The 16,762-nt window shown below is 38.7% G+C and overlaps 1 protein-coding gene across 8 annotated transcripts; it reads left to right on the forward strand.

Annotated features, from left to right (window-relative positions):
- Positions 1 to 300: 300 nt before the first annotated feature.
- On the forward strand, positions 301 to 15,499 carry LOC148361816 (rho GDP-dissociation inhibitor 1-like). Of its 8 annotated transcripts, none has more exons than XM_088342603.1 (7): positions 309 to 432; positions 8,443 to 8,562; positions 8,647 to 8,835; positions 9,294 to 9,377; positions 10,171 to 10,247; positions 11,831 to 11,894; positions 15,259 to 15,499. In XM_088342603.1, exons 3-7 carry the CDS (start codon positions 8,649 to 8,651, stop codon positions 15,453 to 15,455), a joined length of 609 nt encoding a protein of 202 aa, XP_088198729.1. In that variant the 5' UTR covers positions 309 to 432; positions 8,443 to 8,562; positions 8,647 to 8,648; the 3' UTR covers positions 15,456 to 15,499. The 8 variants fall into 8 exon arrangements, with proteins under 8 accessions (XP_088198728.1, XP_088198731.1, XP_088198729.1 ...); XM_088342609.1 differs by having other exon boundaries at positions 8,443 to 8,539; XM_088342607.1 differs by having other exon boundaries at positions 8,443 to 8,535; positions 8,644 to 8,835.
- The last annotated feature ends 1,263 nt before the right edge of the window (positions 15,500 to 16,762 follow it).

Below are 16,762 nucleotides of genomic sequence, written 5' to 3' on the forward strand. Positions count from 1 at the left end.
TTTATTTGTATAATCTCAAAGGGCTGTACAGACTATTAAACCAAAATAATGAAGTTTGTGACAAAAAGTATTGTTAAGTGATTTAACTGTTTTTATGTGTGAAGACTTAAATTATACTTTTCAGTTTAATGAAGATAAATAGAAAATTACATTTCAAATGCTGTAATATTTGGGGGTGCTAGGGTCCAAAAAGGGCCTGGTTACGCCCATGCTGCACGCCAGTACACGCAATTCCACCGATTTTTTCGTGTTTCTCGCCTAGAATACTTTTGGCGCTTCTTGCTCGCCGTAGTTCCTTTCCCGGAAATGCTGCGCGGGCGGGTGGCGCACCGGGCGGCGCCGTTCCGTTATTCGCCATACTTGCACATCAGCCTTACAACGAACGCACGTAACCGCGAGGCACTTGGGCACCTCCCCGCCGAAACACTCCAGGTTTGTCTTTTCTTTTACCATTCGAAACGAAAACATAGCGTTTCTTTGTCAGACTTTCCCGGCCCTGGCCCCTCACCCACCGGCAGCTTGTAACTCGCCAGGTGGGCGTTAGCCGGCTGCTTTTGGGTTAGCTCTTAGCGCCTTGTCCCCGACGTCTGCCCCACCCTGTCAAAAATTGACAGCAAAAGGTAAAAAAAAAAAAGAAAAAGTTCAGGTGAATATTTTCATCGGATTTCATCACTTGTGCAATAGCAAGGCCATATAAGAATTCTTGTTTAACTCTTAACGTCGTCCTGTAACGTTATTCTAAATTATTAGTTTGCGATAGCACCGGAAGATTCTGCTCTACTGCTGCAAACCATTGTGTTGCCTTTGTAATGTATGGTTTCATCCTTTCTGCGTCTCACCATGATTCAACTTGATAAGTCCATTTGAAACCTCTTTTTAGAGGATGGCCCTTTCCTTGCGTTCTCTCTAAGCATCCCGACGGCCTCTTAACTAGTATGTGAAGGAGTTGGTGATACAGCATTTTGTTGAGTGGGAGCGTGTTACTGTTACTAATTATTTCATTAAAAAACTATTTGCGATGACTGACAGCCAAAAGTATCGAATCGAATTACTCTAGGTGCTTTGCAAGAGCTTCTGGGTGTTTAAAAATGTAATGTGTCTTTTCATTATAAAGTGTCTCATATTGTACATAGATTGTTTCCATTTAAAAGATTGTTTAACAATTTATAGCCCAAACGGGGTCTATTGGTGTGACACTTTGACTAAACTAATTAAATTTATGTCCTACATTTACTCAACTAAACCCTTCTAACAGTCAGGTTATCGAGTTTGTACGTGTGACAATCCTCTCCATACGTAACTATTAAGCAATTGTGCAGGTTCTATTTTTTTCTCTGAGCCATATGTATTCATGAAAAGAGCCATATACGGCTCGCGAGCCATAGGTACTTGACCTATGCTTTAGAGCAGGGGTAGCGAACACGGCTCTAGAGCCGTGCGGCTCTTGGCCAATAAGAATGCGGCTCTTTGCCTCATCATATTTTCTATATACTGTGGCTCTTTGCCTTGTTTCATATTGAGTTTTTTTGTGTGTATTGAGGGTGGACACTTTCCTTGAAATCAACACAAGAACAATACTTGTTGTATTGTAAGGAGAGGAGTGTGTTATGGGAAATAATCCGTTTTTATTGTGTGTAACTGTTATGGCAGGTCAGTGCGTGGTGTGGCTCTTTGACCCTCAGTTAAAAATTCCGGCTCCTTGTGTCAAACTTGTTTGCCAACCCTGCTTCAGAGCCTTCAAACTAACTTCAATTATTTAATTCACTTATCTTCCTCAATTTCTGGGTAATTTACAAGACAATTTCTTTTTTTCCCCTCCTGAGATGATGGAAATTAATTTCAAAAATAAAAAAACTAAATTCTGCAATTTTTCACCAAAAATTCTGTGCTCACATTTGCCCCACTGATTTTGTTATTTGCTTGACATTCGCTACTGGTGACACACAACCAAATACTCTTATGTGGATATAATCTGATGACTGATTTCAGTATTTCATTTTATAGTTGGATGTAACTATATAAAGTAGAGAATATCAGAATATTAATTGGGGCAAAATAAGTATTCTCATACTTGAAGCAGCTCCTCCGGAAATGTATTCAGTTGTATTTTGTAAGTACCATAAAATTTAGACTACCCTGCACCCAATACTTTTTTTTTTGAAGGAAAAAATATTTTGTACATACATAAGCTGCACCTGACTATAAGCTGCATGTGCCCACATTAAAACATGAGAAATTTACAAAGAAAGGTGTACACAGAAAGAGTTTTAATCATATGCGGTACCTGAACCCCTTAACATACAGACTTTTGATGAAAAAAAAAATACAAGTCTGTACAACGTCACTGAAATATGTCATGCCACATATCATTGGAAAGCTCAAACTCTTGGGATTCAAGATGTAATGACCATATCAAAATATCCTCATCAGAGAAACTTCGCCATTAGTCTTACACAAGATACCCGAAAACTAAAGCCGAGGTCACTCACCAATATGTCCCCGGCCGTCTTTAACTTTTTTTAATGTCCACAAAAATGGCTTCGTTACATCAAGGAAAAATCCATAGAATCCAACCATATAAAACATTTACTCCAAAACACACAATAATACCGGCAGATAAATAGGAATCCGCCTTAAACATTTCTGCTTCGTTGGATATTGTTTCTTGTAATCCGTTCGTTTCGCCACATTATTTCTGTTTACAAATAAACAGACTCGTAAAATTATCCCCAATAGTTAGCGTTCCCTTTTTGATTGACACATTTTTCATGCTGTATGGCTGATCATGCTAGTTTTATTGGTGCAATAAGTGCAAAGTTACATTAAACTTGGGTCTTCCTCTACACATATTCCACATGTTTAACTCTTACCTTTACTGCTTGGGCGTCTCTGGTGTCCGTAAGAAAAAAAATGCATAAATTACCCGCATTACCGCATAAGCCGCATGGTTAAAAGCTTGGGGAAGAAGTTGAGGCTTATAAAAAAATGCATCAAAATTTCAACGGATCTGGCAATTTGATAAGTGTGGGCACTCTTGTTGATTTATTAACTAATGTTATGGTAAGAGCTAATCACTTTAGCCTGCTTTTTATGCTCTCAATCACAAACACACATGCTTGATTAACAAACTAATGTTATGATAAAAGTTAATACATCAGTCTCCAACTACACGTCTTTTAATCGCAAAAACATTTCTATCAAGGACACAGGAATGTCGGACGAGTTAGCTAAGCTGCCGCTCTAACGGTATTGTTCCTGCTTCAGTGGCTCCACCCCTGCTGGCTTGTCCAATCAGGAGGCGCAGGTTGGGTAGCGAGGAGAGAAGCAGAGGGGAGGGGAGTAGGAGCAAGAAAAAGTGAGTCTTGAGACTTAGTACCGTATTTTCCGCACTATAGGGCGCACCCCCAAAAAATAGTTTTTGGTCCTATATCTTTCATAGATAAGGCGCACCGGATTATAAGGCGCTACAATGAGAACGTCGACAAAACAGTCAGATGATTCAGTCCAACTGATTACCCCCTTAACATTCCCAAAGCTTGCAAAGAAGCAAATACGTGTCGTAGACACGTGCGGATGCGGTGTCCGTACGATGTCACTCAAATGCATCATTTCAAATATCATTCGGAAGGTTCAAGTCTTGGGATTCAAGAAATGCCAAACATTTCTTAGTTTCTATTTTCTTTTTCGCTCGCAACTTTACTGTGCATATGACAATAAACACTTGGAATTGAGTTTAATTCACTCAACTCATCACGAGATACAGGGAAAATATAAAGCCGCATAGCTCACCTAAGTTCTCACGTTCAATAATGATACGCAATCATGGTCTTCTTACAACCGTGAGTGAAGTAAATCCAGGAGAGTAAATTATTTGCAAATACAGACTAATAAAACATGTTTCTTTATGGTGTACTTTAGCAAGCTTGCTAAGCTTGCTACGCCATTGCTAAACTCGGCCAATTGCAGGGTTTGTTTTGGCCATCAAGCCAATCCGAGGCTCCGAATAACTTCAGCCAATAGCGATCGATTTAACGGATGATTGACACATCTTTTTCGGCCAATTGCAGGGTTTGTTTTGGCCCTCTAGCCAATCCTTAGGCTCCGAATAACTTCAGCCAACAGCGATCGATTCAACGGATGATTAATACATCTTTTTCGGCCAATTGCAGGGTTTGTTTCGGCCCTCTAGCCTATCCGAGGCTCCAATAACTTAAGCCAATAGTGATCGATTCAAATGATGATTGACACATTGGTTAGCCAATGAAACGCCGGTTTATAAATCCCAGCATACACCGCGGACTACTCCACGTTCGGGGGAAAATCGAGTCGGCGGCTGTTGCGTAAGTTGTGAGACCTTGTGATTTAATGTTGAGCCATATATAAGGCGCACTGTATTATAAGGCGCATGGTCAGCTTTTGAAAAAAATTAAGACTTTTAGGTGCGCCTTATAGTGCGGAAAATACGGTAATCGGTTCGTCGAATTAATAAAAAGGCTGATACCGATATCAGTCAAATTCCTAAAATATCGGTGCTGATAATCGTCCCGCCCGATTATAGTTCGACTTTGAAATATATGCCTGCTGTTCAAATTCTAAGAGAAAACGTTTTAGAAAGGCTAATGAGAAACCACAGAGAACCCCCCCTCCAAATTCTGAGAAAAAAGTCGGGAACACTTCAAAATCACTGTGGCATCTTACGATCACAGGATAGTACCCTTGAAAGCACAAGTCTGTAGTTCAAACAAGGACTGTTTTAACAGGGAGAAGTTTTTTTTTTACTCATCTGGGAACCTCATTTTTTGCACTTTGTTCAAATTTGCACTTAATTACTAAAAAGTTGTGACAATCGTCTCCAGAAATTCTTACTACAGGGAGTGCAGAATTATTAGGCAAGTTGTATTTTTGAGGATTAATTTTATCATTGAACAACAACCATGTTCTTAATGAACCCAAAAGTCTCATTAATATCAAAGCTGAATATTTTGGAAGTTGGAGTGGGGCTTTTTTAGTTTTAGCTATTTTAGGAGGATATCTGTGTGTGCAGGTGACTATTACTGTGCATAATTATTAGGCAACTTAACAAAAAACAAATGTATACCCATTTCAATTATTTATTTTCATCAGGGAAACCAATATAACAGCTCAACATTCACAAATATACATTTCTGACATTCAAAAACAAAACAAAAACAAATCAGTGACCTTTCTTTGCAAGGACACTCAAAAGCCTGCCATCCATGGATTCTGTCAGTGCTTTGATCTGTTCACGATCAACATTGCGTGCAGCAGCAACCACAGCCTCCCAGACACTGTTCAGAGAGGTGTACTGTTTTCCCTCCTTGTAAATCTCACATTTGATGAGGGACCACAGGTTCTCTATGGGGTTCAGATCAGATGAACAAGGAGGCCATGTCATTAGTTTTTCTTCTTTTAGACCCTTTCTTGCCAGCCACGCTGTGGAGTACTTGGATGCGTGTGATGGAGCGTTGTCCTGCATGAAAATCATGTTTTTCTTGAAGGATGCGGACTTCTTCCTGTACCACTGCTTGAAGAAGGTGTCTTCCAGAAACTGGCAGTAGGACTGGGAGTTGAGCTTGAGTCCATCCTCAACCCGAAAAGGCCCCACAAGCTCATCTTTGATGATACCAGCCCATACCAGTACCCCACCTCCACCTTGCTGGCGTCTGAGGCGGACTGGAGCTCTCTGCCCTTTACCGATCCAGCCACGGGCCCATCCATCTGGCCCATCAAGTCTCACTCTCATTTCATCAGTCCATAAAACCTTAGAAAAATCCGTCTTGAGATTTTTCTTGGCCCAGTCTTGACGTTTCAGCTTGTGTGTCTTGTTCAGTGGTGGTCGTTTTTCAGCCTTTCTTACCTTGGCCATGTCTCTGAGTATTGCACACCTTGTGCTTTTGGGCACTCCAGTGATGTTGCAGCTCTGAAATATGGCAAAACTGGTGGCAAGTGGCATCTTGGCAGCTGTACGCTTGACTTTCTCAGTTCACGGGCAGTTATTTTGCGCCTTGGTTTTTCTACACGCTTCTTGCGACCCTGTTGACTATTTTGAATGTAACGCTTGATTGTTCGATGATCACGCTTCAGAAGCTTGGCAATTTTAAGAGTGCTGCATCCCTCTGCAAGATATCTCACTATTTTTGACTTTTCAGAGCCTGTCAAGTCCCTCTTCTGACCCATTTTGCCAAAGGAAAGGAAGTTGCCTAATAATTATGCACACCTGATATAGGGTGTTGATGTCATTAGACCACACCCCTTCTCATTACAGAGATGCACATCACCTGATATGCTTAATTGGTAGTAGGCTTTCGAGCCTATACAGCTTGGAGTAAGACAACATGCATAAAGAGGATGATGTGGTCAAAATACTCATTTGCCTAATAATTCTGCACTCCCTGTAGTGAGAGTCTTATAATGGAGCATTTTTTTGACTTGTGATTTGATTTTGGAGTACACTTCTTTGGTCATGTCTCACTGTGTGTATGCGCTTTACATGTTGGAAACATTCCTCTCACGAATGCTAGTTTGGGCAGGCCACTACCAGTATGTGGAAGGAGTTTTTCTTACCCGCAAAAAAATAAAAGGTTAGGAAAAGTTTTCTCTCAAGCTCGAAAGTTTACTCTTCTTGTTTTTTGAATTTCATGCACAAAGTTAATGCGTTTACCTTAGTGGATATTGTTTTTATTGTCATACTCCCATTTTAGCTCAGCTGGACTAGGAAAAAAAACAGGTCTCGACGCCTATCTTAAGTGGTTGGAATGTCAAGACCTATTCTCACACATGCATAAACAGGCTTATTTGAATTTTGGTTTGAGCAAAATAACAGTAAGCTTCAAGCATTAGACAACTAAAGTAATATTAATGGACTTCAAATAAAAATAGGCTTCTTGAACTGCAGTACTGTATTAGACTGGTGGCCTGTTAAATTATGGCCATGATACTGTACATCAGGGGGTTATAAACTTATGCATTCACTGCCGCATTGGGTTAAAAAATTTGGGCGAAGGGCTGGGCCACAAGGAAAGAAATAATGATTTATTTTCATATTCACTAAAGTTTAGCAATTATAGGATGCCAGTTTATTATTTTAACTACAATACCTCACTGTGCTTGTTTTGACTCTTATATACAGTTAACCTTGTTTTCAATATCGGCCAATAATGTTACTGTACTTTGATTTCCACACCCTTCAGGGTCGGGTCGGATCTTGCTTGTTTAATTTAGGTGATTTAATTATAAAGAAAGCCTAGGTGAAGACTGCTAAAACATGTTGGAATTTTTTATTGGTGTTATGGGTACTCTCTTGTTCCCCTTAAAAGTATAAATTTCATTGCAGTCTCTCCTTATTTTGAGTGTCTACTAAACTATAAACTTATCTACCCACATATTTTTCAATCTGATAACTGTAATACTTACCAAAAAAAGATAGCGAAGGTGTACTGTGTTTTCATTTTTGGGCATTTTATGTAAAAATTCCAACCATTCTAAAAAAAAAAAGAAAAGAATTGAGCTTAGTATTTTCAGAATAGCAGAAATGATATGCCTATATGAATAAATAAACATGCCAATATCTAAATATATATTTTATATTTCATTTTTTATCTATGGACTATGTAAGCAATTGCTTTTGAAACACTAAGAATTAAAGCAAAGTAATAACTTGTGTACCTTTTCTGAGCATTAAACTGGATGCATTGAAAATATAAAAGTGCAATACTGTATAGCTTGGTCAAAAGTGATTTATTTAAAATTAGATTTATTAGATATCTTGATCAAATAAATACCGGCAATAAAAAAAGCAAGTACAGAAAATGTAGCCGGCTATTCAAATGTTCAGGATGCAATGGACAAGAAAGGCACAAAATCAGCACGTTTTTACGAGTAGTATTTACTATGAATGAAATGTTAAAAAAAGATATTATATATATTATATATATATATTTGTAACATTGGGCGGGCTGGAATAAAAAGTCTGACAGTTGGCATGTGACGCACGGGCCGTAGTTTGCCAACAAATGCTCTACATTAATTTGAACATTATTGCATTAATATTGAGCCATTGCTGTTTACAGAACACACATGTAACCTAATAGTCCATCACAAAAAAGCATCTGTGAGCGGTCATATGATTTGCAAATCCCTTTTGGTGACTCATGTAGTGCTGATGTCATTTCAGAGAAGTGACTTGATGTGATATCACGCTGCAGCTAGCACGCTAGGTCAGCAGCCTCAGTAGCATCTTAAAGATGAGCACTGTTAGTCTTTTCTGTACGTGGTTGTGCGCGTGTGCGCGCTCTCAGCAGTTACGAATCAGTTGGCTCAGCGTACCTCTTCTTTATTGTTGTGGTCACCTCTCCCTCCTGGGGAATATTGCACAAAACCAACATAAGGTATTAAGCTGGGATATGATTGTTTCTTCCGAAGGGGGCGTGACAGAAAACCAGGACTCGATCTGGCTGCACTTATTTGATTCCACTTTCGTGCAGTACCCCGTTGGGAGCCTCAACCTCCTTCACAGTAGGCAAATACGGAACTTAAGGATTGGTCTGTGTTGGCTGTTTCAGTGTCCGTGCCTCTTTTCCGCCTCCCGTGTGTTTTACAACATGCCATTTTTGTGGTTGTCAGCAGATATGGCTGAGGATGACGTGACTCCAGAGCAGCTCGCAGCTATCGCTGCGGAAAACGAAGAGCCGGAAGTTGTCAACTACAAGGCACCTGCTCAAAAGACTGTACAGGAGATCCATGAGATGGATAAGGATGACGAGAGCTTGCGGAAATATAAGGAAGCACTACTTGGCACCACGCCGGCGCAAACGGGTAATGTTGACTGAATTTTACAGATTGAAGTTTACGTTAAACCATTGCCTGATAAATGTTTTTGTGTCTGGTTACAATTGTATGCAATTCAAACAAAAGACACCCTACGCAAAACACGTTTTCTTGATTTAAAACTAAATCCTAAATCTCCTGACGAAAACAACTCCTTTGAAACTCAAACATAACCCAAAAAATAGCTACTCACAAAGTTTGTGCCAAATATGCATAAATGCTACTTTGTTGTTTTTAATGTTCACTTGTATTTTTTATGAATCAACACCATCTGTGTCGTATTCAAATTAAACTCCCCAAATAATACAGTATTCTTATATTGCCCACCTATAAGAGCAACTGAACAAAAATAAAATGTATGTACAAGAAACCAAATAAAGGTGTTTTTAGCACCTCATTTCTAACACATTGCACGAATTAGTTCATGATTGTTCTGTTGTTTTTAGATCCCACGGCTCCCAATGTCCAGGTGACCCAAATGGCTTTGATGTGTGAAAGCGCCCCAAATCCTCTGATACTGGACTTGCAAGGTGAGTCCCTTGCTCTACTGCATATTCAGACCCCTTGAAATTTTACACTCCTTTGTCACATTAACACAGTACCTCCTCAGTTATTTTCTCTCATGCCCCCTATCGGCATTTGTGGGTTCCAGTGGAGAATATTTATTCACTGAGTCACTTGAGGGTTTATTACACTTCATGTCTACACTGTGCACTACATACAAATTCTCACTTTCCTATAAAAGATTATAAAATTGTAATTAAGCATTTTTTAAAAATACAGTATGCACTTGGGTATCCAATAGACCTTGTTTGTCATTATTGACCTCAGTTTTCTACTTAATTCCAATATGGCACTTAATGGCCAGTGAGCTGAGGAGCAGGAGTTTTGGCACCACCTAGTGTCTTAGTAGATATGGATAGCACTCGTGCAAGAAACAAAGCATAATAAAATTAAGATTGTTCATCAAGTTATTGCACTACTCAGGTGTGAGTTGCCTGAGAAAACTGAACCCTTCAAGGGAAAAACTTGAATAGTTTTTATTTATTGTGACATAGTTTTTGATAATAAAGTCAAGACAACTCATTGAGGCTTTTTGGTTTCATGTATTTAATAATACTTTTTGTTTCGTATTCCCAATATTTACTTTATACCCATTGGAGTTTTGATAGCAACCAGTTCAGGGTGTCCCCTGCCCACTGTCCGATGATTGCTGGGATGGGCTCCAGCACCCCCGCGACCCTATCGAGGATAAGCGGTGCAGCTGATGAGATGAGATGAGATTAGTTTTGATATTGATGTTTGACTTTTTCTTTCCCCTAGGAGATTTGGAATCTTTCAAGAATGAGGCCTTTGCTTTAAAGGAAGGAGTTGAATACAAAATAAAGATCAGCTTCAAGGTGAGTGCAGCACTTATCTCTGGCATGCACACATTTGCAACACTTTTGTTAGACTGACTTTATATACAGGGTTCCCACAGGTGCTTGAAATCATTGGAAATGCCCGAATTTGAAATTTGTCTTTACATGGATTGAAAAGTTCTGCCATTTTGGGTGAAGTGCTTGTAAATCCTTGAAATTGTTGCCATGTTTCTCAAAGAGTCTGCATAAAAATGACGCCGACTTTGATCTTATCTCTGGGGGCTTCACTTTGCCATTTCACTTATTCCCCCTGATTCACTGCAACTGGCAGTGTTTTTTACAGCGTTGTCCTATGTCGTTTCCTCCTATGGGTCGCGCCCGAGAGGACAGGTGCTTGCTACACCCAAACAGTGCACTACGAAATGTGAATTAGTGCAAGGATTATGTACCAATTAAGGACATTTCTTGTTAAAAACTTGAAGGTTGTGTTTCCCAATGGTAAATTGTAATAGGAAGAACTTCCTGCACCTGAAAATGTTAACTACATTTTACTGTTAATTCTACACAACACCTTTTACGGGGAAACATTTGTTTTAAATATAATTACACGTGTATTGTTCAGATACACAAAAACGTTTGCTATTTATTCCAGGTCAAAAGATCATAAGTCTTGATAAATGCACACGCAAGATCAAAAATTACATAATTAAATCACAGATATATCTGTGTCTCTGCAAAATGCATGATTCACATCGGATTTCTTCTTTTAATCTTACCGGAGAAATCGGAAAATGAGCTTTGAGCGTTCCAAAAATCTGCTTGAAGTGGGCCATGAAAAAGTTGTTCAAAAACCTTTATATACAGTAAATCAAGGCTCAGGTGAGCTACCGGTATTTAGTGATTGGGCTGCAAACAATCGTTAGCAAAACATACATAAATACTTGCTTGAGGTGAAGCACAATAAAATGCATTTAATGTGGAATTCCCCCTTTATCAGTAGCACTCCATTTAATTTCATTTTTCAACGGTTATAAAACATTTCAGTTAAATGGGACAGTGTGTAGTATTTGACCACTAGATATTGCTGTGTTGTGTAGTGCAACCAATACAAGTGCTGAAAAGCACAAAGAAGACTACAAACTACAGAGATTCCAAGTAACCAAATCGCACCATTTTTCTTTTCTTTTTTTCCGCCTTTGAGGTTTCTGGGTACCCATAGATGGCGGACAATTAGGTCAGTTCCCTCTTGGTGAGCCGACAGTTCAGATCCCTCTAGGCCCGAACAAACTGAGGCCAACCGAAGGATAGCTTCTTCCCTAAAGTCACCATACCACTAAACAGCAGTTGTGGAACACAGTTTTAAAGTGCGATATGGCACGATGTCCTTTTAATGAACAAAGGTTTCACCTATAAAATATCACAAGTTTTAAAAAAAAAAAAACAACGTTTTTTTGGGGGGGGGATTTCTCTATGTAATACATCCGCATAAAAAGATGGGAGTGTACTGCCTTTGCCACCCTTTTTATGATATTTATATCAATGGTCAAAAAATGTGCCAAATACTTATATATTTATGTTGAGTGAGTGCAGCATTTCAAGTCTTTTTTTTCCCCCTTTCACAGGTAAACAAGGAGATTGTTTCAGGTCTGAAATATGTGCAGCAGACATACAGGAAAGGAATGAAAAGTAAGTAGAAATTTTAACCGTCACAGAAATGTTTCTGCCAAATGAAACCGTTGCTTTAGTTCAGGGGTGTCAAATGTATTCCCCGCGGGCTCGATTAGGCCAGCCAACAGATTTAATCCGGTCCGCGGGACATTGCTGGGAGAATCTCAAGGGGGAAAAAAGGAGCAACAGTGACCTGCAGTTTTAAATATGTCCTCTGGATAAAGCCAGATGCCACTCCAAAACACCCACATTAGCTGTGCATATTTTTTGTTTTGTAAAATGTGTAGTAGGGATCGACCGATACGGGTTTTTGAGGGCTAATACCGATTATTAATATTAAGAGGGGGCCAATAACTGATATTTGGAGCCACTATTCGTTTGCAGTGAAAGCTAAAAAAATTGCTGTAGGAAATTTTTGATAATTAAAAATAAACAAAGTTATCTTGTTATGAATTCCCAATAACTTTAAAAGCTCTGTGAAATGCTTTACAGTAAAAAAAATACAATTTTAACAAAGGGCTGCACGTTTTTAAAAAAAAACTTATTTGCAATTTTTCAAACGAGTTATTGCAATTTCAATTATTGTTTTTTTTTTAAAGTGCATTTTCTCTGTTATTTTCTGTGAGTACTTTATCATCGTGAATGGTGTTTCCCATAGAATTTTGTAAGACCAAGAACAATATTGATTAAAGAAAATAAAAAAATACATGAAGTATGATACAAACGTGCATTTTTTAAAAATCAACATCTAGTCCTCAAATAATACACATTGTACCTTATTGTAAGTAAATCCCATGCAAATTACAGATCTGTTTATTTATATTTTACCTTAATTCTAAATGTTTTTCTTAGATCTTATTTTGTGTAGCAAATTAAAAAAAGATATTTGAGAACTGTGGAATACTTTTAAAGCTTTGTTTTGGAAAACCCAATTTTGCCCAGTTTTACACAGACCCTAGCTCCAGAGCAATGCTAGGAATTTAATGGACGGAACTATTTGAACGCACTGGAGTATTTCGATTAATCGGGCAACCCTAATTTCAACAGAACTAACATGACTAATCTTTCACTTGAATCAAAAAGTAACAGTGCAGGAAATAAACTTAGGCTCAGCAGCAACTCATAGAAAAGGTACATAAAACGAAAAGTTCCCTGATTTCTTTCTTTTTTTTTTTTTTTTAAACAATCAATAAAAAAAAAATCGAAACAACCAACATGACTTAAACTAACTTGAAAGTGCCCTGTTCAGGTGTGGCGTGTAACATACTGTTGGCACTGGCGCTTCTAGATACCGGACTCACATTTTTTTTTCATGCAGCAGCCCTGATTTGCCTTTTCTTTCAACACATTAGTAAACACTATTTGGGATCGCTATCTAACTAGATGGTAGTTGCTATTTTAAAAGGTGACATGATCCCATGAGTGACGTAAACAACTTGGGGTTAAGCGGAAAGCCGTGAAGCTGAAAAAGTCTTCAGGTGCGCGTGGACAAGTAACGCACCGCTTTTGAATGTCAGTAAGGGTAATGGCATTGTCACGGCGGAAATAAGAATCAGTTACCCTGTTGCTAAAAAAAATAAGCTGTTACGTAGGGCTGCAATAACAAATCGGTAATATCGATTATTAAAAGCGTTGGCAACCAATTACCTCCAAAGGTTTGCTGTTTGTTTGACTTATGAGCCACTAAGTACGTTAAATCAATGTAAATGAGCGCATTGAAGTGTTAGTACTACTTTGGTCCGACAGAAGGCATCTTTAGACCTTTTTATAAAAGTATCTTACTTTTAAATAATTTTTCATTTTCATCATTACAAACAAAATTGGCATGAAATGGTCGAAAACTACAAAGTTAACCATTTTGAAAGGAACAAATAGTGCTGCAGAAATTGAGAAAAAAATATGAAAATAAATTATATAAAGTTAATAGAAACAAAATAATGATATATTTATCTCAACACAAGGGGCAGATTCTTAAGCATATTATATGTATATATATATATATATATATATATATATATCATTTGCACATCGGGAATGTTATTCATCTTCAAAGATTTAACCCAGAAACAAATTTTTTATCAACATTTGAAAAGTGGGTTTACATTTGTGATATTTTTCGGTCGGATAAGAATGTTGCTACACATCAAATCTATTTACTGCTCTTTCTTTGTTTTTGCTTGTATGATAAGTCTAAATTGATATGATCTTCGGATAAAGAGGGGGGAAACGACCATCTTATACATTTGCAGGTGTATACGATTGATTTGTAGGTATTTTTGTTTGTTTTTTGACAAATACTTGGATTTTATATTGTTTTATATCATAGAATTTTTCTTTGTTTTGTGCATTACTTTTCTATCTGTCCAAAACCTAAATATTTGAATATTAGAGGAAAGTAAATACGAAAATCTGATTCCCCGATTAATCTAAAGAATAATCGACCGATTCATCGTTTATTAAAATAATCCTTAGTTGCAGCCCTACCGTAATAGTGTTGTTTATAATTGTGTTATTCCCAACACTGGTCATATGAAAGGTAACTCACGGAGATGACTAGCTTAACTATGATTTTTTTTTTCTCTAACAGTATGTTGCATGCTACACCTGAACAGGGCACTATGAAATGTATACTATTGCAAGGTTTTTGTATCGCTTATGGACATTTATTAAGAGCCATGTATAAAAATAAGGTAGCGTTTTCCAGTGGTAAATTTGATTGGGATGGGCAGGGCACCCGTATGATGCGGCAGGGGTAAACCAGTGAAAGCTGTTGAACAGCAGGGCCCGAACTCGGTCCTGCTGAGTGTTTTGTGTCACCCTGACCCGAGTGACACGGCTGCTTTCTTGTGTCCCGTTTCATCTGGAGGGACGAAAGACTGACCAACTTGGGTGCCGGGGTGCTTAACTTGTTTGGGTGTTTGGCATTCGGGTTGGCCACGGTCAAATTTTTTGATGTTTTTTGCTACTTTTTCCTTTTTTTTTTTTTTCTTTTTCTTTGGTTTAGTGTATGTGATTGTCTTTCTGTCGGTCACCTCTCTTGAGGGATATGACCAAGGTAGATAGATAGAAACTTGATTTGTAAGAACTTCCTGCAATTGACATGTAAGCTACATATTACCGTAATTTTTACACAATATGAGGAAGGATTTGTCTTAAAAACAAATGTACGCGATTTCCTAAAAATCATTCGTCTTGATAATTGCACACGCAAGATAAAGAATTGCATACGTAAATTGCAAAATACATGATACATACCGGATTACTTCATTTAAAACTACTGAAAAAATGTAAAACTGGCCTTGAAAGTGCTTAAGAAGTGCTTGAATCGTGACGGATTACATTGCACTCGATGAGTCTAACGTTGCTTTTTTTTTCTCCCCAGTCGACAAATCGGACTACATGGTGGGCAGCTACGGGCCCCGCCCGGCCGCGTACGACTTCCTGACCACGGTGGAGGAAGCGCCGAAAGGTTTGCTCGCGCGCGGGAACTACGTCATAAAATCCAAGTTCACGGACGACGACAAGCACGACCACCTCAGCTGGGAATGGAATCTCAACATCACCAAAGACTGGAACTAAAAGCATCTTTTGAACGCGCGCTGGAATAAATGATGTTTACCGAATGCCGACAGCCTCACGACCCGATCCTGCAGTCTCCTTCCGCCGTTTGGGCCTTGCTGTTTTTTCTTTTTCTCAACTGTCTTGTATTATTTATGTGCTCAATCCTCATCTGCTTCCTCTATTTCTCTTAACACCCTGCAAAACTCCCATCACTCATCCAGCATCTGTAGCTGCATTCCCCCTCACCGCTCCATCCAATCGCATCACCTTATTAATTCATATGCTGCCATTTACGATTATTGACATCCAGTGTTGGGCGTGTTACTGAAAAACATTAGTTTTATTATCTAGTTGCTTCATTTAAAAAGTAATTCTGTTACCCCCCCAGATTACTGACACCTAAAAGTAGTTTTACAAATTACCGTATGTACTATCATTGAAGCGGAACCCCTAAGACTGCTTCAAAATAGCCACCTGATAAAAGAAATAGAAGACAACATGTACACCAACCTGTGAAAACGGTGAATCCTTGCTTTTTCTTGGCTCGCACAATCTTGGGAGCTTGTAAACGAACACTTAGCTGAGACACTCAATATCCGTTTTGTCTCTGGGCTTCAAAACACTTGAAGATCTGTTCCTCCATTTCTTGGTACAGAACATTTATATTGTCAATTCTGTGCTCACAATTCCCCTATTGATTGTTTGTGTATCATCTATGCCTACTTCCCACGCACTGCTTACCATTTGCTAATGGTAATACAGAACCAAATATTGCATATAAACTAGAGGTAAGATCCAAAACACCTGATGACCCTGGGAGAGTCCCTGATGATGTGTCCATGTTGCACCCAAAGGTGTATTTTGTAATAGGCCTGCTGGCATTCAAGTCAAGTCAAGTCAAGTCAAATTTATTTATATAGCCCTTAATCACAAAAAATGTCTCAAAGGACTGCACAGGATTACAGTTACAAAATTACACAATTACCTGATCTTAAACTAGCAAACCAGCATGCGGGCAAGGAAAAACTCAAAACCTCAGTGTGAGGAGAAAAGAGAAACCTTGAGAAAGGACCTCACATGTGGTAATCCCCCTTCCAGGATTGAACAGGGTGAATTACAATTAGCATTACTGTACACAGAATAGTAAACACTAGGTAAGATGTTGAAAATGTCCGGAAAGAGCATGACATCAACGACGACGCCAGCTGGTAAATGCAGGGGTTGACATGCTGCAGGTCAGACCCCGGTCCGCTGACCCATCCCAAATCCTCCTTCTCCTTCGTATCAGCCAGGCAGGCCTCAGAAAAAGACAGGACAAAACAGAA

The sequence above is a fragment of the Urocampus carinirostris genome, chromosome 8 (assembly GCF_059441175.1).
Source record: "Urocampus carinirostris isolate Australia breed hairy pipefish chromosome 8, RoL_Ucar_1.0, whole genome shotgun sequence".
In the NCBI taxonomy this organism is placed as follows: domain Eukaryota; kingdom Metazoa; phylum Chordata; class Actinopteri; order Syngnathiformes; family Syngnathidae; genus Urocampus; species Urocampus carinirostris.